Source organism: Mastigoproctus giganteus, chromosome 10 (genome assembly GCF_048544385.1).
Source record: "Mastigoproctus giganteus isolate SK-2022 chromosome 10, ASM4854438v1, whole genome shotgun sequence".
Taxonomy (NCBI): Eukaryota; Metazoa; Arthropoda; class Arachnida; order Uropygi; family Thelyphonidae; genus Mastigoproctus; species Mastigoproctus giganteus.
The window spans coordinates 146,540,077-146,562,702 of NC_143584.1; the positions used below are offsets into that span (position 1 = coordinate 146,540,077).

The window sequence follows — 22,626 nt, forward strand, 5'->3', positions numbered from 1 at the left end:
AAAACAGGATACATGTATATAAATAAGATAAAATATAAAAAATAAAATAAAAATAGATGGAGAAGTTATTAAACACAAAATGCCGAACCTAGTTGAAGAAAAAAAAAAAAAAAAAGAGAAAAAGAATGTTAAGATCCTATAAAAAAAAAAAAAAAAAAAATAATAAAAATAAATAAATAAATAAAATAAAATAAATAATAATAATAATTAAGTAGAATTAAATCCGAATTAATGCCGAATTAACAGGCCAATTATATGTACAAAAGCTGAAAGAAAAAGAGGGAGGGTGATAGAGATAAAAATTATAAAATAAAAATTAAAAATTAAAAATTGGTACATAGATCAGGTATTTCATCAGGGGGCTACACCTGATCATGTACCAAACACTGTGTTTCTATGCAAACTCATGCTGATGGAGAAGCTGAAGAAATGAAAAGGAAATAAAAAAATAAAAAATAAAAAATAAAAAATAAGAAATTTTTTATATATCTCCATAAACATGAGTGAGGTAGCCCCAACGCAGTGTATTTAGATTAATAAATTAAGTAACGTAGTGTAACCGCAAATGCAGTGTATTTAGATTAATAAATTAAGTAACGTAGTGTAACCGCAGTGTATTTAGATTAAAAATTAAGACAATTGAGTAACGCAAACGCAGTGTATTTAGATTAAAAAATTTAAAAAATTACGCAACGCAGTGTATATGGAAATAAATTGTAATAAATAAATAAATAAATAACAAGGTAGCGGTATAGAAAAAGGAAGCAATGCAAGGTAGGGGAGGGAAAAGAAGTTAAAAATACAGAGGCGAAGATAGTGAGAATGAGGAAAGTGAGAATGTCCGAATCACCCTCGTATTACACTAATAGTTCAACGGACGGAAAGACGAAGAGTAGAAAGTAGAAAGAAGTAAAGTGAAGGAAAAGAGTTTAAAGGATACTAGGCAAGCTGGGGATGTAAGTACCCAACCTCATAGAGAGGGCCTTGGCTGTGAGAGTGTTAGTAGAAGTGGAAATTAATACCGCTAGCTTGTATTGTATATTTTACGAAATAAAATAAAATAAAAAATATGAAAAGGAAGAAAATTAAATACCTATGATAGTTGGCAGAAACAAGTTGAGTGAAATATAATTAAGAAATGACAATAAAATATGCGATCATGATTAATAAGGTACAATTACGCGAATATGATTAATAAGAATGGAATGCAAACAGAGGGAAAACTATGACAACGATGGTGGAGTTGCTCAGAAGAGAAGAACTATGGGAGCCCTCTGTGGTCAAAATAAAATAGAGAAAATAAGATTGGACATAAGTAATTATTGATATTAAATTACGAAAATGAAAAGAAAACTTAGGAAGTGAAAGAACACGAACATCGTTCTAATAGAAGTTATAATAGAAGTCATTATGTGTGATCACTTTCCAAGTGGTGGAAATACCACCATTCAAATGTACAACTATACAAGTATCGAATTAACCCTAATCAAGGTGGAACATGGTGAAACCGAATTTTTCTTTAATGAAATCAGAGAGATTTTTTATAATAAAATTTAAGAAATTAATAGGAATGTCATTATTGCGAAGTTTGGTATAGAGATCATTCAAAGCACCAGCGAAAAGTGATTGATTGCTACTAATATTAGCTAAACGGATAATTTGTGTGTAGATTATATTTTTATGAACCTTAATCGAAATATTCGAGTTCCAATTTGTTAAATAGATAATATTAAAATTAAATTCGCTTCTTTTGTCAAATAGTTCCAAATTATGACGAAGAGGAGGACTATTTAAAGTAATACTTAAATCCAAAAAATTTGCATGCTGGTTGCCAAAGTTTTCTTTATTGAGAGTGAGTTCAGTTGGATATATGGATTTAGCAATATTTTCAAAATGAATGTTCAGAATAAGAATGTCATCAACATAGCGGAATGCATAAAAATTAAGGTTCGGGTTGTTATCAATAAATAGATGTTCGTAATAATGGAGAAATAGATTAGATACTATGCTAGAAATTTGTGAACCCATGGGAACTCCTATGGATTGTTTATAAGCATATTTACCATCGTGGATGTAATTGTTTAGGATACAGAGGTTGATGTAGTTATTCCAAGTAACCTCATCTGTTGATATAACGTTTTTGTATTTGAGGAACAATTGATGAAGTACATTAACAATTAGGTGATGCGGTAAGGAGGTAAATAAGTTGGTGAAGTCATATGTTTCAATACTAAATATGCTGGAATATGCATTGGAATTAAAAATTTTAATAATACTGTGGTTGTTGTTAATGATCCAAGTGGTAGGGATATTAATAAGGATAGTAGTTAACAACTTGAAAAATTGTTTACCTGGATGATAACAGCCACTTTTTTTGGCACTAGTGATGAATCTGAAGCCAACTGGATGTTTATGGAATTTGGCTATCATATACAAGAAAGGCAAAGTAGAATTGCGAATTTTGGTATGCAATTTTTTATGCAAAGCTATAATTTTTTTGATGATGGTATTAATGCCGAGATTACAGCGTGAAAAGGTGGAACTACTTTCTACTTCCTTTTTGAGGGTGGTGTAATAAAATTGCTTGCAGAAGATAGCAAAGTTATTAGAAGCCTTATCTACCGGAGTGATGATAAATTTTTGTTGTAAATCTGAGATGGCTTTTTTCAGGTTAAAATACTTGGTATGCGAATTATTATAAAGGTAGTAAGTTTTAGAAATAATTTTTTTAATGTCTTGAAATGTGACATTTATCCAATTATAGAAAGCTTCGTGTGGTATTGTATATTTATATGCTAACTTGTTGCAAAAATTCAAGATATTCAGATAAATATCTTTATATATATTATTGAGGTTGGCCTTATGGACTGGTCTGAATTTAAAACCTTTTTCCATAGCGGACTTTAGTGGAATGTTGTTAATAATGTCCAGGTTACCAGTAATAATATGTTTATGATATTGATCAACGTAAGGAGCATATATGGGATCATCACAGTGACATGGAAGATCTAAAGCTTGTAAGTTGCCTAAATTAGTAGCTAGAGTTTTATAATTACAAATTTTAAGTCCAATAGGAGATTCATAGTTGAAGCAGTGATGGATCTTGAACTTGAAATTATTATAAAATGGGAGAAAATTATTATGATTATTAAGTAAATAATGCCAAGGAATTTTATCGAACCAACTATGAGTAAATTTAATAGTACAGTATTCATTACTGTATGTAGTAATGCGACCTAGTCTAAAGAGAGAGATGTCTAAAATAATATGCTTAAGTTGAATATTTTTACATTTAAAATTGCTAATAAATAAAGTTAAGGCTTTTAGTATAGAGTTTTTAATATTAAAGAGAAAAAGAGAAATGTTGTGTACGTCAAGAATGGTATTGTCCCAGGAGCTAATAATATTACGAAAATTGTGCCGAATATGCCTATGATGACGATTTGATTTATTTCCACGTTTGTATCTACGCTTATTGTTATTGAAGAAATGACTAAGATGGAATAAATTGTAAATGCAGTGGCTGGAGTTTAAACAACCATTGCTTAAAAGAGTTTTGTTAAAAAATCTATTGTTTAGGCCGTAGGGATATAAAGATTTATAAGTGCACATAAATAGATTCTCATAATAATCACGAAGAACGTTGTCATTGATAATGGCAAGTATTTTAATTTTAACGTTGTTGAAGCCATGGTGGTGAAAATGGAAAAGTTCTATTTCAGTATCTAAAATGTTATCAAGTAAAAGATTTTTACTTTTGGATCTGTGCCCATTGATTCTAATATTAAGAGAATTTGTGGTTTGGCCTACGTATTTAACATTGCAAATATTGCATGTGAGCAAATATATGACATTTTTAGTTTTACAAAAAGGAGGATAAATAGAGTTAGATTTGGATTCGGAGTTATCCATCATGGGACAAGTGAGACATCGTTTATCTAAACATTTTTGAAAAAATAAATTTTGGTTTAAAATATGTGTAATGTACTCAGGTTGGTTAGGGTTAGGGGAACGATTCTCCTGTTTAATATTTAACACTACATCCTCAGGAGTGGGATGTAGCGCAACACGTTTTCTAGCTGAACTAGGGGCAACACAGTGCTGACTCGCCGTATTGTTTAAAGAGACGTAGTGCATGACAAGTGGGGTAAAAATTAAATAGGGCAAATTGTGTTAGCAACGAATCCATCTAAAGGGAAGGAGTGGGGGTTGCATTTAAAAGTAAGGAGTGGGGGTTGCATTTAAAAGTAGCCACGCGCAAAGCTGCAGATAGCTAAAATTAAATGAAATACGTGGAATATGAAAACAAGGATGTGGAAAAACAGGAAAAACAAGGAAAAAACAGTAACGTGCACCTGAATGCGCAAAGCAGCAAAACAGGATACATGTATATAAATAAGATAAAATATAAAAAATAAAATAAAAATAGATGGAGAAGTTATTAAACACAAAATGCCGAACCTAGTTGAAGAAAAAAAAAAAAAAAAAAAGAGAAAAAGAATGTTAAGATCCTATAAAAAAAAAAAAAAAAAAAAATAATAAAAATAAATAAATAAATAAAATAAAATAAATAATAATAATAATTAAGTAGAATTAAATCCGAATTAATGCCGAATTAACAGGCCAATTATATGTACAAAAGCTGAAAGAAAAAGAGGGAGGGTGATAGAGATAAAAATTATAAAATAAAAATTAAAAATTAAAAATTGGTACATAGATCAGGTATTTCATCAGGGGTATTTCATACTTTTAAATGCAACCCCCACTCCTTACTTTTAAATGCAACCCCCACTCCTTCCCTTTAGATGGATTCGTTGCTAACACAATTTGCCCTATTTAATTTTTACCCCACTTGTCATGCACTACGTCTCTTTAAACAATACGGCGAGTCAGCACTGTGTTGCCCCTAGTTCAGCTAGAAAACGTGTTGCGCTACATCCCACTCCTGAGGATGTAGTGTTAAATATTAAACAGGAGAATCGTTCCCCTAACCCTAACCAACCTGAGTACATTACACATATTTTAAACCAAAATTTATTTTTTCAAAAATGTTTAGATAAACGATGTCTCACTTGTCCCATGATGGATAACTCCGAATCCAAATCTAACTCTATTTATCCTCCTTTTTGTAAAACTAAAAATGTCATATATTTGCTCACATGCAATATTTGCAATGTTAAATACGTAGGCCAAACCACAAATTCTCTTAATATTAGAATCAATGGGCACAGATCCAAAAGTAAAAATCTTTTACTTGATAACATTTTAGATACTGAAATAGAACTTTTCCATTTTCACCACCATGGCTTCAACAACGTTAAAATTAAAATACTTGCCATTATCAATGACAACGTTCTTCGTGATTATTATGAGAATCTATTTATGTGCACTTATAAATCTTTATATCCCTACGGCCTAAACAATAGATTTTTTAACAAAACTCTTTTAAGCAATGGTTGTTTAAACTCCAGCCACTGCATTTACAATTTATTCCATCTTAGTCATTTCTTCAATAACAATAAGCGTAGATACAAACGTGGAAATAAATCAAATCGTCATCATAGGCATATTCGGCACAATTTTCGTAATATTATTAGCTCCTGGGACAATACCATTCTTGACGTACACAACATTTCTCTTTTTCTCTTTAATATTAAAAACTCTATACTAAAAGCCTTAACTTTATTTATTAGCAATTTTAAATGTAAAAATATTCAACTTAAGCATATTATTTTAGACATCTCTCTCTTTAGACTAGGTCGCATTACTACATACAGTAATGAATACTGTACTATTAAATTTACTCATAGTTGGTTCGATAAAATTCCTTGGCATTATTTACTTAATAATCATAATAATTTTCTCCCATTTTATAATAATTTCAAGTTCAAGATCCATCACTGCTTCAACTATGAATCTCCTATTGGACTTAAAATTTGTAATTATAAAACTCTAGCTACTAATTTAGGCAACTTACAAGCTTTAGATCTTCCATGTCACTGTGATGATCCCATATATGCTCCTTACGTTGATCAATATCATAAACATATTATTACTGGTAACCTGGACATTATTAACAACATTCCACTAAAGTCCGCTATGGAAAAAGGTTTTAAATTCAGACCAGTCCATAAGGCCAACCTCAATAATATATATAAAGATATTTATCTGAATATCTTGAATTTTTGCAACAAGTTAGCATATAAATATACAATACCACACGAAGCTTTCTATAATTGGATAAATGTCACATTTCAAGACATTAAAAAAATTATTTCTAAAACTTACTACCTTTATAATAATTCGCATACCAAGTATTTTAACCTGAAAAAAGCCATCTCAGATTTACAACAAAAATTTATCATCACTCCGGTAGATAAGGCTTCTAATAACTTTGCTATCTTCTGCAAGCAATTTTATTACACCACCCTCAAAAAGGAAGTAGAAAGTAGTTCCACCTTTTCACGCTGTAATCTCGGCATTAATACCATCATCAAAAAAATTATAGCTTTGCATAAAAAATTGCATACCAAAATTCGCAATTCTACTTTGCCTTTCTTGTATATGATAGCCAAATTCCATAAACATCCAGTTGGCTTCAGATTCATCACTAGTGCCAAAAAAAGTGGCTGTTATCATCCAGGTAAACAATTTTTCAAGTTGTTAACTACTATCCTTATTAATATCCCTACCACTTGGATCATTAACAACAACCACAGTATTATTAAAATTTTTAATTCCAATGCATATTCCAGCATATTTAGTATTGAAACATATGACTTCACCAACTTATTTACCTCCTTACCGCATCACCTAATTGTTAATGTACTTCATCAATTGTTCCTCAAATACAAAAACGTTATATCAACAGATGAGGTTACTTGGAATAACTACATCAACCTCTGTATCCTAAACAATTACATCCACGATGGTAAATATGCTTATAAACAATCCATAGGAGTTCCCATGGGTTCACAAATTTCTAGCATAGTATCTAATCTATTTCTCCATTATTACGAACATCTATTTATTGATAACAACCCGAACCTTAATTTTTATGCATTCCGCTATGTTGATGACATTCTTATTCTGAACATTCATTTTGAAAATATTGCTAAATCCATATATCCAACTGAACTCACTCTCAATAAAGAAAACTTTGGCAACCAGCATGCAAATTTTTTGGATTTAAGTATTACTTTAAATAGTCCTCCTCTTCGTCATAATTTGGAACTATTTGACAAAAGAAGCGAATTTAATTTTAATATTATCTATTTAACAAATTGGAACTCGAATATTTCGATTAAGGTTCATAAAAATATAATCTACACACAAATTATCCGTTTAGCTAATATTAGTAGCAATCAATCACTTTTCGCTGGTGCTTTGAATGATCTCTATACCAAACTTCGCAATAATGACATTCCTATTAATTTCTTAAATTTTATTATAAAAAATCTCTCTGATTTCATTAAAGAAAAATTCGGTTTCACCATGTTCCACCTTGATTAGGGTTAATTCGATACTTGTATAGTTGTACATTTGAATGGTGGTATTTCCACCACTTGGAAAGTGATCACACATAATGACTTCTATTATAACTTCTATTAGAACGATGTTCGTGTTCTTTCACTTCCTAAGTTTTCTTTTCATTTTCGTAATTTAATATCAATAATTACTTATGTCCAATCTTATTTTCTCTATTTTATTTTGACCACAGAGGGCTCCCATAGTTCTTCTCTTCTGAGCAACTCCACCATCGTTGTCATAGTTTTCCCTCTGTTTGCATTCCATTCTTATTAATCATATTCGCGTAATTGTACCTTATTAATCATGATCGCATATTTTATTGTCATTTCTTAATTATATTTCACTCAACTTGTTTCTGCCAACTATCATAGGTATTTAATTTTCTTCCTTTTCATATTTTTTATTTTATTTTATTTCGTAAAATATACAATACAAGCTAGCGGTATTAATTTCCACTTCTACTAACACTCTCATAGCCAAGGCCCTCTCTATGAGGTTGGGTACTTACATCCCCAGCTTGCCTAGTATCCTTTAAACTCTTTTCCTTCACTTTACTTCTTTCTACTTTCTACTCTTCGTCTTTCAGTCCGTTGAACTATTAGTGTAATACGAGGGTGATTCGGACATTCTCACTTTCCTCATTCTCACTATCTTCGCCTCTGTATTTTTAACTTCTTTTCCCTCCCCTACCTTGCATTGCTTCCTTTTTCTATACCGCTACCTTGTTATTTATTTATTTATTTATTACAATTTATTTCCATATACACTGCGTTGCGTAATTTTTTAAATTTTTTAATCTAAATACACTGCGTTTGCGTTACTCAATTGTCTTAATTTTTAATCTAAATACACTGCGGTTACACTACGTTACTTAATTTATTAATCTAAATACACTGCATTTGCGGTTACACTACGTTACTTAATTTATTAATCTAAATACACTGCGTTGGGGCTACCTCACTCATGTTTATGGAGATATATAAAAAATTTCTTATTTTTTATTTTTTATTTTTTATTTTTTTATTTCCTTTTCATTTCTTCAGCTTCTCCATCAGCATGAGTTTGCATAGAAACACAGTGTTTGGTACATGATCAGGTGTAGCCCCCTGATGAAATACCTGATCTATGTACCAATTTTTAATTTTTAATTTTTATTTTATAATTTTTATCTCTATCACCCTCCCTCTTTTTCTTTCAGCTTTTGTACATATAATTGGCCTGTTAATTCGGCATTAATTCGGATTTAATTCTACTTAATTATTATTATTATTTATTTTATTTTATTTATTTATTTATTTTTATTATTTTTTTTTTTTTTTTTTTTTTTTTTTATAGGATCTTAACATTCTTTTTCTCTTTTTTTTTTTTTTTTTTCTTCAACTAGGTTCGGCATTTTGTGTTTAATAACTTCTCCATCTATTTTTATTTTATTTTTTATATTTTATCTTATATATATATATATACATATATATATATATATATATATATATGTATATATTGAAGTATGTAAAAAGAAAATAGGATAGTTAATTTATATATATTTTATAATATTATTTCTAATCTGCAATATTAATTCGTCACAATTAATGATTACAGAAACGGATAGCTCGTAAACGATGACTACAGAAACGGATAGTTCGTTAATTATGGTTGATACATTGAAAGGGTTAGCCCTTGAAAAAGTCCCTTTAAATGTATCTGATCGCCTATAATTAACTTTTTAATTGTACATTTGTATTGCTTATTTTATATTTTTAGCATATATGTATTTTTTCCAGGCTACGTTTAGCACCCGTATAGGTTTTTGGTTTTTCTTGAGTAGCTATTTTACTAGCTTTCATTTCATGTTATACATTACAACTTAACTCAAATATATATGTATATATATATATATGTATGTATATGTATATGTGTATATATATATATATATATATATATATATATATATATATATATATATATGATATATTTCCAAATTTCACAGAAATTCAGCAAATATTGAAGTGATGCAATTTTTTGAGCATCACTGTATGTGCATAGTGGGATCAAACATTTTGTAGTATTTTCTTACCACTCCTTTAATGACAACTGCATTTGCAATAACACTGTCACAAAAGATCACTTTGGTCACAAGAACTATGAGTACTTGTGATTACTTGTGATGGTGATATTGCAAAGACAGCTGTCACTGAAGAAGTGGTAGGAAAATACCACAAAACGTTTGTTCCCATTGTGTACATATTTCCAATTCAGAAATAAATATAATAATACTAATGTAGGTTTTGAATGATTTATTATCTTCAGATGTCCCAATTTACCTGTGGAAATAGCATCAATTACATTATACTCACAAGTAAAAATATAGTAATTGCAGATTCAATAATTTCTTCAAAGTGAACAATAGCAACTGCCTACACAGATGTAAGATTTGAGTTATATCAGCAGTTACATTTATTAACCATAGATAGTTATTGAATTAGTCAACCAAGAGTTTCTCTTGGAAAGCACTAGAAATAATTCTTCCATTTTTGTCACTATGTTTACCTTCAATAACTTTGGAACAGAACTGTGATGTTACATGATTTATGTTAAAAATGAGTCAATCTAAAGAAAATGAGTAGATGAACAAGCTATAAGCTTGTTCATCTGCTCACCTTTAGTAAGAGAGTGAGAGAGAGAGAGAGAGAGAGAACGAGAATGAGAGGCTGACCTGACGTTCATAATTACAGCCCACACATATAAATAACCTGCTTATTTCTTTAACATTTATGCCAGTTTACAAAAAATTTGTATTGCATTCTGCACCAATGCATAAGTACCAGTGAAATTGTAATAATGCTTTCAGTTGGAGGCGGGTGCTTTGAATGAATTTAAGGAAAACATTAGACAAATTATTAGAGGATGGACAGGTAATGCAAGAAGTGTTTTTTTTTTTTTTTTTTTTTGTTGTTGCTGGGTAAGTTTTCTTCCTTGCATCATTTGTCAGTACTAATACTATAAATTTGAATTATATCAAAAAATTGTAATGGAGTTTTAGCTCTCTAAGCTGAGTAATTTTCACATATAAATTATCCAGATTTTGAATTACGTGTATCATAAAGCATGTTAACTTGCTATCGTTTGCGGCCTGATATCAAAATAATTAGTATTTTTAATTATTCAGCATGAAGTCAATCAGTTTTTTATGTATTCATAATATAATTTTAAATAGTGGCTCATTCTTATACATATATATTGAACATGTGGAATATCATTATTTTAATTTTGCTTCTATATTAAAATTTGAAATATTTCAGTTTATTATTTAATTATTTGTTTCATTTAATTATTTAATGTATGTATTATTTATAAATTTATTAATTAATTTTTTTTTAATATTGCAGTATTCAAAATATTTAATATCGAAGAGGAGGAATTTGTTGAAAGGCTTAACTTAAGGGTTGGGAAAAATTTAAATTTGAACTTCAGTTGTGCTGATGTAGTCTGGAATACAGTGGAAGGTATAGTTCACTTTAATGTTGAATTTGAATATCAGAGTTCATTAATGTGCTTTATTATTAAAAATTAATGTCATTTAGTCATTTTCCAAACTTTAAAAAAAAGTATGAAGCTGATAGGGGCATTTTGAAAAAAATACATATTAACGAGAATTCATAATAAATTTCAGCTGTACAACACGTAAAAATATATTATTATTCATGTGGGAACTACTGATATTAATTGCACAAGAACTAATAACCTGTTGCATAAGTATAGGGGTACCCTGAAAAGTACTGAGAATTAGGTCATGATGTATTTGTCTGCATTTCTGCCTAGGCATAATGGAATAGACTATATGCTGCAATATATTGCATTTTGCAGCACAGTCTCTTCTTTTTGCCATAATGCAACACATTTGTCAACACATCTTTATGGGTTAACCAAAGAAATTCTGAAAGGCTTTTAGGTCATTTTTTTATCAGTGTGGCCAGAATAGTGTAGATGCTTTCCACCTTAGTATGTGGAAGGAATCTAGTCTGAGAGATGAAATACATTTGAACAGAAGTGGTGCAAGGATACTTGCCAATGTCATTGAAAGAGGCCTTAAGGATTGAGGGGAACTGCTAGTGAGGGGGAAGCAGGGGTATTACAGGTAGGCATTTTTGTAATGATATGGGTCAGAGCAACACCTTGTTCACATCTCAAGAGTTTTTGAAGGCTGCCAAAGCCAAATAGTACCTGATATTGTAAAGATGTGCAGAGAACATATCTTTCCAGTACTGAATTTAAATCAATGAGAAGCTATTGCATTTAAAACAAGGAGTGTAACAATACAAAAAAATTCAGTTTCAACTCTGTCTATAGTAATGTCAGGGGTGTTGTCAATTAAATGAGTGCATTTGAATACCTGGCTATGACAACTAATGTCAACATAATTTGGCTAATGGAAACTTGGTGTCATCCAAAAAATAGAAGATATTGAGTTTTGCTATGACATGTACAATGTATTTGAGGGTTATATTACTTGTTCTTTACATAAAAAGAGCATTCCCAGACCCTGAATTAATGCATGAAACTTGAGTTTGTCTAGCTAAAAAATTAGAAGTCCTTGCATATTATGGCATGAAAATTGGAAGTCCTTACATATTGTGGCATGAATGCCTACTTCAGTGGTTCCCAACCGATGTGCCTCAGCACATTGGTGTGCTGCGACCCTTTTCAAGTATGCCGCGAGATTAGGAAAAATGGCAATCACCATTTTGGGGTGCCATTAATATTTGTATTTTAACTTAAACTGTGACTTGAGTGACAAAAGATTGGGAACCACTGGCCTACTGGCATGAATGCCAGTAGGCCAGTGGTTATTATATTATTATTATAAAAAAAAAAAAAAAAACAGCAACCCCAGCCTTTTCTCCCTTTATGGGATTTTTTTCTACTCTGTGATAGGTACTGATACCAAGTGCATGTGGCAGTTGGTTCTGTCCAGTTACTATTATTATTATTGTTACTGTTGGTTGAGGAACCCTCTTACTATCATACAGGTGTTCAGGATTGCAGCTTTCTAGAGTTCCATGGAAGTATTCTCTGGGAAGCTATTATTGCTAGGTTCATACGGAGGCTCTTTGGCATCGTGCCAGTGGTTGACATAATGATCAGGATGGTCATTACTTGTTCCACATGTCACATTTTTGTCTTCTTGCGTTAGGTCTGAGTACTTCCTGATCTTTTTGTCATACGTTTTCTGGAGGTTGCTGGTGTTGGGCACCATGTTGATCAGGTAGATTGTCATTTTCTTCTTTTCAGTGAGGGTTGTGTCTGGTCTGTTGTGCAGGATCATCTTGTCCGTTATGATGACATGGTCCCAGTATAGTCTGTGAATCGAGGTCTCCAGTACGGCCTGGGGTTTGTAATATGATAAACTTTCTTTGATCAGTTGGTATTTTTGCACTAGCTTTTGATGTGTTATCATGGCCAGCTGGTTGTGTCTGTGAGCGTACTCTGTCTGGGTGGTGATGTGCTGGATTGTTTCTGAGACCAGGTGGCATCATCTACATGTGTCACCTGTTACTCGGGGTCCTTGGCAATGTATTCCCTGTAGTTCTTGGTGTTGATTACCTGGTCTTGGATGGCAAGCATGATTGCTTCATTCTCGGGAAAGGGCCAAGTGTTGTAAGCAGAGCCATGCTGAGCCATTTTAGTACCTGAGGCAAGAATGAAAAATTGCACCCTCCCCTAAAATATTTTTTAAAAAAAATGGGACTTATTTAAAATACATTTCTGGTACACATTTTAATAAAAATAAAAGGATGACAAAAAAATAAAAACTGTTTAAAGTGAATTTTATTCTCATAAGCAGTATTTATTATAAATATATAACAGATTTATTTATGTGTCATTCATTTAAAAAACAATAACAATATTATTATAATACTTGAAACAAATGTTTCAAAAAAAATATCACGAATTAGAATAATTTTAATTATAAATAAACAATAATATATTACAGACAAACACATGGCTTTTATATGTACAGATTACAATTTTATTTTGCGAGCTTTGAGTGACGAAAAGCAAAGGCATCAGTAATTTTGTCGAAATTTATCTGATTACATATGGTCCTCTCAATTGATAAAATGGCCATATCAGATAATTTTTCTTGTCTTAATGATGACTGTAAATAGTTTTTAATCAATTTCAGCTTGCTGAAACCTCTTTCACATGATGCAACTGTCACTGGGATCGTTAAATATATTCGTAATGCAAATATATTCATTGGGAAACGATTCTAAAAGTTCATATTCATGAATAATTTTCAAAAAATTGAAGCTAGTGGCTGAATATACTTTTGGAAAAATAGATGTAGCATGCATTTTAAAACTTGCTATTTCTGACGAAATTTCTACAGCATTTAAATCTTCATCGTACTTTAATGTGAAATCGGCAGCTGCTTTTTGTAATTTGATGACAGTCGTAGATTCAATTTTTCCACCAGAAAGAAAATTGAAGCCTGTGGCTATATCGTTAAATTTTTCGTACCTCCATGTTAACTGACATACGAGTGTATCTAAAGCCTCATTTGATATGCCTTTTTAGCGGAGAAATCAATTCTCCCCTTGGAAGCTTCGTAAAGTTGTAACATGTTTGCTCCTCTTTTTGTTTGTTTTTTTAATACTATTGTTATATTTATACATTTAGCAATATTGGCACATTCTTCAAAAATGTGGTCAAATTCACACTCTTTCATTTCTTTTACAACACCAGCCCTTTTAACAATTGGGAAGCTTTAGTTCCAGTTATATATTTTTCGACTGAATGGCTTTATTGGCTTTATCTACTTGAGTTAAAATTGTATCCCAAATAGATAAAAGTAAATACAAAATTATAATCAATTTTAGCAAGAATGTCATCAATTTCTTGTCGATCAAGTTCTGAAGAAGTTTCTTCTTCCATCTTGTTTAGAACTTGGTGTAATTCTTCAATCTGAGAACATAGAGCTTTGATTGCTGCTGCTTTAGATGTCCAACGCATATTGGTATGACTCTTAAGAGTTATTTTTAAAACTGACATTAATTTATCTCACTTGCTGATTGAGTTGGAGAAAAATTTATACGGGGCCTGTACAGTTCCAAAAAAGTCGTCATTATCGGTGTAATGCATGCGACATGTATGTTTCCCAAATTAAGATTATAGGCCGAGCAGGGAACATAAATTGCAAAATTATTTATTTCGGAAATAATTGCTTGCACTCCCTTGTATTTGCAGGACATGTTTGCCCCATTGTCATATCACTGCCTATGAGCATTGTTAATATCGATTCCGTCATCTTTTAATTTATTTAAAATTTCTGTGGCTAAACCACTTCTTGTTTTTTCTTTTGGTTTCAAAAAAATCAATGAAACTTTCCTGTATTGATATGTTGTGATTGTCATCAGTACACACATACCTTATTATTTGACACATTTGTTCATGATGGGACATGTCCAGCATATAATCGAAAAGAATAGAATATTTTGCCTGTTTAATTTTAGAAATGATTTCAGTACAAACATGGTTACTGAAGAATGAAATAAACTCATTTTCTACTCTGTTGGACAAATAATTAACACAATGTGCTTTGTGACTAGAAATATGTTGCTTTAGATTGGGATTATAATGACTTATGGGTTGAATTAAATTAAAAAATATCCATGCATTATCATTCCCAATTTGCTCATTTGATCCTCTGAGAGGAAGATTATTCTTGGCACAAAACATTATAACATCTAAAATGACTCTCAAAATGCTTCACTATTTTTGTTTCAGTTATAATGTTTTGTAAAATATTGTCCTCCAGCTTACAATTTTTTTTCAAAACATTTCCATTCTAAAAACACATTTTGATGATTTGTTGCATTTTCATGATCAACAATTCTGTTAAGGTTCTTCCAATCCTTAAAACCCTTTTTTGGAATTACAGATGATCAATTCCGATGTGCTTATGCTTTTGCCAAACAAAATGCACAGAAAACAAAATGTTGCTTTACAAGATTTTGAATACATCAGCCAATCACACAATACAGTTTCACCATTGGAACGTTTTTTAAAGAAAATTATTTCGAAAATTTACGCCCATTAATTATTGATTCTTGAAAATCTGCATCCTTTCCTTGATCAGGTACATGCTGTACCAAAACACATCTAATGTCTGATTTTACTGGCCCCAATGGTGGGTCATTATAATCAATCTTCATTATGTTGGCTTCTTCATTGGTCCATTGTAAATTTTCTAGAATTTCTTATTCAAAAGATGGAATCTTCAACCGTACATCATTCTGGTCAGGTGGGTCAGCATTAACATCAAATTGATTTGAGTCGGCTTCTTCATCTGTCCATTGTACATATCCTGAAATTTCTTCGAAAGGTGGGACTTCCAACTCTCTGGTTATTTGAGTTAATTTCTTCCTCTGGTGGTCCTTTTTCAAGAGACAGAATTTCTAAGTGGTTTTCATTGTCTTCACTTCTTAGTGTGGCATCCGTTTTCCCTTTCTTCAACCAACTCTGTAAATTGTTGCTCATCTTTCGATTATCTTCTTCATTGCATTTTCGCTTTTTCCTGCATTCACTACCACTAATTTTTTTTTATGCTATTTTTGTTAGAAAACATTTAAATTTATTAAATACATTTTAAATAAATTTATTGTATTTTAATTAATTTCAAATATATACAAACACTTACCTTTCACAATTAAATTGCATATTTTCTGTGGAGGTAGAGCATTTACGTTCAACGGCTTTGACGATAACTCTGCCAGGACACAAGTAATTGAGGTTATAAAAATGACAACCGGTGGGGTGACAATCATGGTGTCGTCCCAGATAGCACTGGCGTGCAGAGCTCGGTATGTGTACAGTGTAACTTGTTACTTCGTTCTCACTTGGCCATATCGTGTTACTTGCAATTTGTGTGTGCCGTGTTCTTTGTTATTGATTGCTTATCTTTTTTACTGTTTTAAATTTTAACCCCTACCCACAAATGTCAGTGAAAAGAAATATCAACTAGTTAGTATTTACATATTACAGTACTTATTAATTAAGCTATGCACGTAAGCGTAAATTTATTTTTATTTTGCTAACCTGTGGAAAATATTCTTCCTATTTTCATGTATCATTTAATTTTTTAATTGGTAACGTAATAAAGTGTAAAATTGTACTTACAGTATATCTTTACTTTTATAGCCTGTGGATAATATTCCTCCTATTTTCACTAATTAGAATCACTGTTTAATAGAATTAAACTTCAATTCACAAACATAATCACAATGACCAGCGCTTACTACACATTGTATAGTGATCGGTATTTTGCGTCCATCGTAACGTGATTTGGTCTTACAGAAAATCAATCGTAAAGCTGTATTTTTAACTATATTTGTGAAACTATGCATAATTGGGGCAGCCGCTTAATCGGGCCAAAATGCACTAGTCCCGATGTGTTCCAAATAACTGGAATCGACTGTATTAGTCTGAAGAATGGTTAGGCAGAATTCAGTTTTTCAAGAATGTATTTAGCAGAAAGAGATTTCTGCAGTTATTTTGGATGTTGAATCTCTGCCCACCCACAAATGTACCAACAAAAGGAAGATGGAAAAATTTGTGAATGTTTTCTTCCAGGAAGAAATATTGCATTAGAGCTTTTAAACTGGTTTGGAACACTGTTTTATATTATATATTAGTTCACATAAACCAAAAATAAATAATTTTTGAACATCACATCTCATCTAGCCATTTTTTTTATTGTTAAAGCTGGACTACATGGGGAAGACAGTGAAAATAATGCTGGACTGCAAAGGGTAAAGAACTCTTCTGTATCATCTTTTTTCAAATCCTCAGCTGTGCCATGTACAGGGTGCAGAGAAACTCTACTGACAAACTTGAACAAGTGATAGATGGTACCAAAAGAAACATTTTTTTGCCAAGTAAACATAGGTTGTAAATGAGTCGTTATAGCAACAGAAGCTATTAAAGGATTGTAAAAATCAGAACGACACATTCAGTAATTTAATGTCGTTTAATGCATACAAATCATTTGCTGTTGCACATAAAATATAAAAAAATTCATAAGTAGTGCTCGAACTGGTGACCATGATGTTCGGAGCATAACTCACACAGATGCATCATTGAATGTTGTCAGCATTGGAAGTTCCTAGGATTGCCTTGTATCTCTGCACTTTCTGCGACAATCCATGCTATAAGTTTCTCCACTATTTCAACTGGTGTTTCATACACAAGAGTCTTCATGTATTCCCAAAAGAAAAAGTCCAAATAAGACAGATCAGGCAACCTTGCTGGCTGGGCTACAAGTCCACCTCGACCAATCCATCTGCCCAGAAAGGTTGTGTGTAAGTGTTCGCGTACACGTCTGTCAAAATGTGGTTGTGCGCCATCATGTTGGAACTACATTTGTGCTCTGATAATCAGAGGAATATCCTCTAACAACTCTGGAAATGTTTGCTCTAGAAAACACAAATAGAGTCATCCATCTAAATGTGCAGGCAACGTGTTTGGTCCAACTAAAATGTTTCCCACAATGCCAGTCCATACATTGACACTAAACCTGTGTTCGTAGCCATGATCAACCATTGCATGGGGATTATTCTCTGCCCACACGTGACCGTTGTGGCTGTTGAACAATCCCTCTTGGGTGGAACATGCCTCATCAGTGTAAAACACATTATTGACAAAATCAGGCTGCAAGTTGGTTTCCTGTAAAAACCAATGGGAGAACTCAACACGGCAGACAAAGTCAGCAGGTTCTAGTCCATGCACTTTCTGGCATTGGAAAGGATGTAGTCTGGCTTTGTGCACCACATCCCACACCAAATGATGCTGCACACCCAGTCGGTGTGTAGTAGCTCTTGTGCTGGTAGAAGGAGTATTAGCGAAGATCTGCAAAACCTGTTCCTCAAACTGGGGTGTCCTAGCAGTGCGCCGACGTCCAGTATCATGCATATTCACTATCCCTCAATCTTTGGTATATTGCAGCAAATGTTGTGTGGTGAAGCATTCTTGGTAAATCCTGCAAGTCTCTCTTCCATTTTCATTTGCTGCACCGTACATTAAACGGATATCCGCCATTTCTGCAACAGTGAAACGCCCCATGTCTGTACCTGTACTGATCATAATATGACATTACATGTTTATGCTATTAGCAGCAGATATGCACCACTCTGAGGACCTCTCAATGCATGATATGTTAATGTTGATGGTTGCTGTATGTTCGAGCACTGTGTTATGGATTGTTTTTTCTATTTTGTGTGCAACAGCAAATGATTTGTATGCATTAAATGACATTAAATTACTGAATGTGTTGTTCTAATTTTTACAACCCTTTAATAGCTTCTGCTGCTATAGTGACTCATTTACGACCTATGTTTACTCGACAAAAAGTGTTTCGTTTGGTACCCTCTATCACCTGTTCAAGTTTTTTGGTAGAGTTCCTCTGCACCCTGTATACAGAAAAATTTCATCACCCAGCTTCCCATTTTAGAAAGTTCTACATAGTTGTGAAATATATATGCCTTTCCTAATGCTAACGTGTAAAAATATACCAGAGAAACACATTTAACTTAGCAAGTTTAAAAGTTTTTTGTAGTCTCTACCTTCTTATGGCATATTCAGTATATATATATATATTCCGACTAATCTTAGGCCTAAATACGTTAATTATGTGTGAATGTTAAGGAGTTAAGAATAAAACACTTGTATTTAAATATTATGAATGTTGACCCACCTTTGTATTATAAAATTGATCAATAACTATGCATATTGGTAGTTAATTTCAGTAGTCAATTTTTAAGTGACATAAGTCAGTACTACTGACTTATGTCAAATTTTTTTTAATATGTTAACCATGCTTTACTGTGGAAGTAAAAATATTGTCTGCCTAATACTATAGGAATACTGCCTAATATATATATGTGGCATAAATGCTGAGACACAGGTTGTATAAAGCAGTTACTTGGTTATGTGAGAAAACACTAGAAGAAAGGAAGGATATATTCCTCTTAATCTTAGCAATAAGCTGCAGTGTTTGCATTAATTGTAGAATATATTTCAAAGCAAGATAGTGATAACAGCTTCTGTGGAATATAGAGAATATTTCACCATTCATGAGTTATAAATGTTTTTTCTAGGACATTTTTCTTTTAGTCAATTCTCCCATTAGCAGGAAACATTGTGTTCCATTTTAGAAAGAGAATATTTCAGTTGCAGATATTTAAGTCAGAAGAGATAGAAAACATTTATGTAACAGTTACTAATCAGCTGAATATTGCTGTTGCTCTACTGAAGATAAAGTTAAGAAAAAATAAATATACTATGCTAATATAATATACAAATAAATATAAATGTACTAAGTGTTCTTGTAAAAAAGCTTTATTGTTCCTTTCAGCAAAAGATAGTAATAATGATTTGTTCATAACATTGATACATATTAACATTCATCAGTTTACATATTCTTCCTTTTGAGCATTTATGGAGCACTTAGTGAATGCAAAGGGAGGCCAAGTCTGTTATTAGAACTTGAAAATTATTATTGTCAGTAATGCGGTCTAGCTTATACCAATGTAGCATTTTGCTATAGACTAAACTTTTTGGAAGGAAGATTTTTAGAGAGACTTTAATAAACTTTATACAGTAGAACCTGGATTAGAAGTTCCTGCATAAGAAGTTTTCCCTGTACTAGGTTTGGTTTCTTAATTCTCATTTTCAACTCTGTATATTGTAATGTATTATTTTCCCTCGTAAGAAGTTTCCCAGGTAAAAAGCTTTCCTGCATAAAAGTATATGATAAAGAATACACAGTGTATTATTATAATGTTGTTTTCCCACTTAAAACATTTTTTTAAATGTAGAAATTCTTTATTTTTATATTTAAAAAAATATAAAACAATATAAACATTTTGGCAATCGAATAAGTTAGTGCATAACATTATTTTAGTTTGTAGTTAATCACTGAAGTAGGTGAAATGGCATAGTTTTGTACATCTCATATTGTGAATGTCGTCACAATGAGTTGCCCTGATATTGCACTACATCTAATAAGCAACTTCGCCACTGACAAGACTGAGATGTTACTTATTCTTAGCAGATACCACCACTCAGGGGTGGTGGATCTGCTGAGAATCCGCTGTCAAAGGTAGTTCAATATCAAGGGAAACTCGTGAAGGCATTCACAATATGAGATATATCAAAAATAATGCCATTTAACCTACTTCAGTGATTTACTATGAACTAAAATGATACTGCACGCTAACTTGTTCAATTAGTGAATTTTCCGTAGTCAGAGGCTTTCAGTGCTGAAACCTTTTTAGTATAAACATTTTGATATGGTGGAAGTGACATATTGCATTGTTTTTTGATATCCATAATTGGATACGTCAACCATGTTAAGCATTAAGTTCTGATGGTTATGAACAGTTCCGAATTACTTAGTGGATTGTTGCTCTGTCTTATTGTAATTGTGTCCTTTTGAAACTCCAAAGGAGCTCATTCTTCCAACTTGCTAATGAGTTTAATGAACAGAATGTTAAGCAATTAGAAATCCTCAGTTTAAAAATGTTTCCCATGGGCAGAGTAAAATATTTATAAATTTTGAAATACAGTACTACTTAAAAATGATCTTTAACTTATGTATGTGTATCTTTTCATTTTTATTTGTGTAGTTAATATTTCATACCCTTTGGTGCCCTCCGTAGCCAAGTGGTCAGGAGCTTGAGTGCAGTGGCACATGCTCTTTGAGTGGATCGGGGTTCAAGCCCCTGACTGCTAAGTGCAGTCTATCTGCCAACCCACACTGGACCATCGTGGCAGATTATGGTCCTTTTTCCCTCAACATGAATTGTCAAGGAGGCTTTCATCCTGCAGTGGACTGATAATGGCTACAGTTTACCTTTTACCCTTTGGTCTTTTTCCCTTATAAGAAGTCTTCCCTTGTAAGAAGTTCTAAATCTCCACTCCCTTGGAAAACTTCTTATCCTGGTTCTAATGTATATATATATATATTTTTTTTTTGGAAAATAAACTATTATAGCTAATGTATGTATGCATGATGCTATGATTTTCAAATGTCCTTCCTTGAAACTGCTTATATTTGGTTGTTAAATATATGCCTGAAAAGATTGAGTTATTACGAAATTGAATTGTATGAAATATTTTTTATCTTTGAAATGCTTTAATTTACTTAATGCAAATTAATGATTAACTATTATGATAAATTATAGCTTGTTTATTTTTTCCAAATATGATTGTCGAGAGATTTATTTTAATTTCTTGAAAATGATCAAATAATGATCATTCATTTGAACCTGGCAGACACAGATGGGAAACCTCTGGTCGATAATATATTACAGCATTTGGAAAATTATTAGATTCTATACACATAACTCAACTGTATAATGCTTCCCAGTCAATTAAACTTTCTTCCAAACTAGTCAAAAGCTAATGCTACATCTTCCTTGCACTGTACTTCCAGAATAAACAAATTTATAATTATTGTTTAGCTGTTGTCTCCTATATTCTTTGTTTCTGTGATATCTGTTATTCGGATATCAGTTTTATTCTCTAATTCCATCATTTCTTTGCCATTTAAGCATCTAACATTGATGGTTGTTCCAACAGTATATTTAATATTGTGGCTGGTTTCCTGACAAGCACAGTGGGACCTTGTTGACCTTGGCAATGACCCAGGAAGTATGAGTTTTCATTGCATTGTACCACCATGGTAATAAGGTTTTAGCCTAAAATTTATCCAGTTTGATTGGGTTAGTCCCATGTTTTGCAGCCTGTCCTCATTTATTCAGCAGCTGTATAGCTGGTACTGTGCTGACAAGTTACACCCCAAGAAGGTGAGGACTGCACATTAGGTCAGTCAGTTTCCTGCAGATTCAGCTTAGGCGATGTGGAGGGGGGAGTCGTCTTTCTGATTAATGAGCCTCGGCCTTCTGATGCTGTCATATCTCAAGTGACATAAGTTGCTCATTGTGTTGTATTATTTCATAGATAATGGTGGATTGTTTCGTTAAAATGTGATAGTCTTGCCACTTTAAGAATGGTCACAGTGTTAGGGGAAAAAACTCG

General features: G+C 32.1%; 1 protein-coding gene across 2 annotated transcripts in view; it reads left to right on the top strand.

The window, feature by feature from the left end:
- Positions 1–22,626, top strand: part of Wdr24 (WD repeat domain 24) — a 223,103-nt gene that overhangs the window by 34,589 nt on the left and 165,888 nt on the right. For both annotated transcript variants that reach the window (XM_090383842.1, XM_090383843.1), the window contains exon 3: positions 10,914–11,030. In XM_090383842.1, the coding sequence (XP_090239968.1) occupies positions 10,914–11,030 (117 nt within the window). The remainder of the gene's footprint in view (positions 1–10,913; positions 11,031–22,626) is intronic.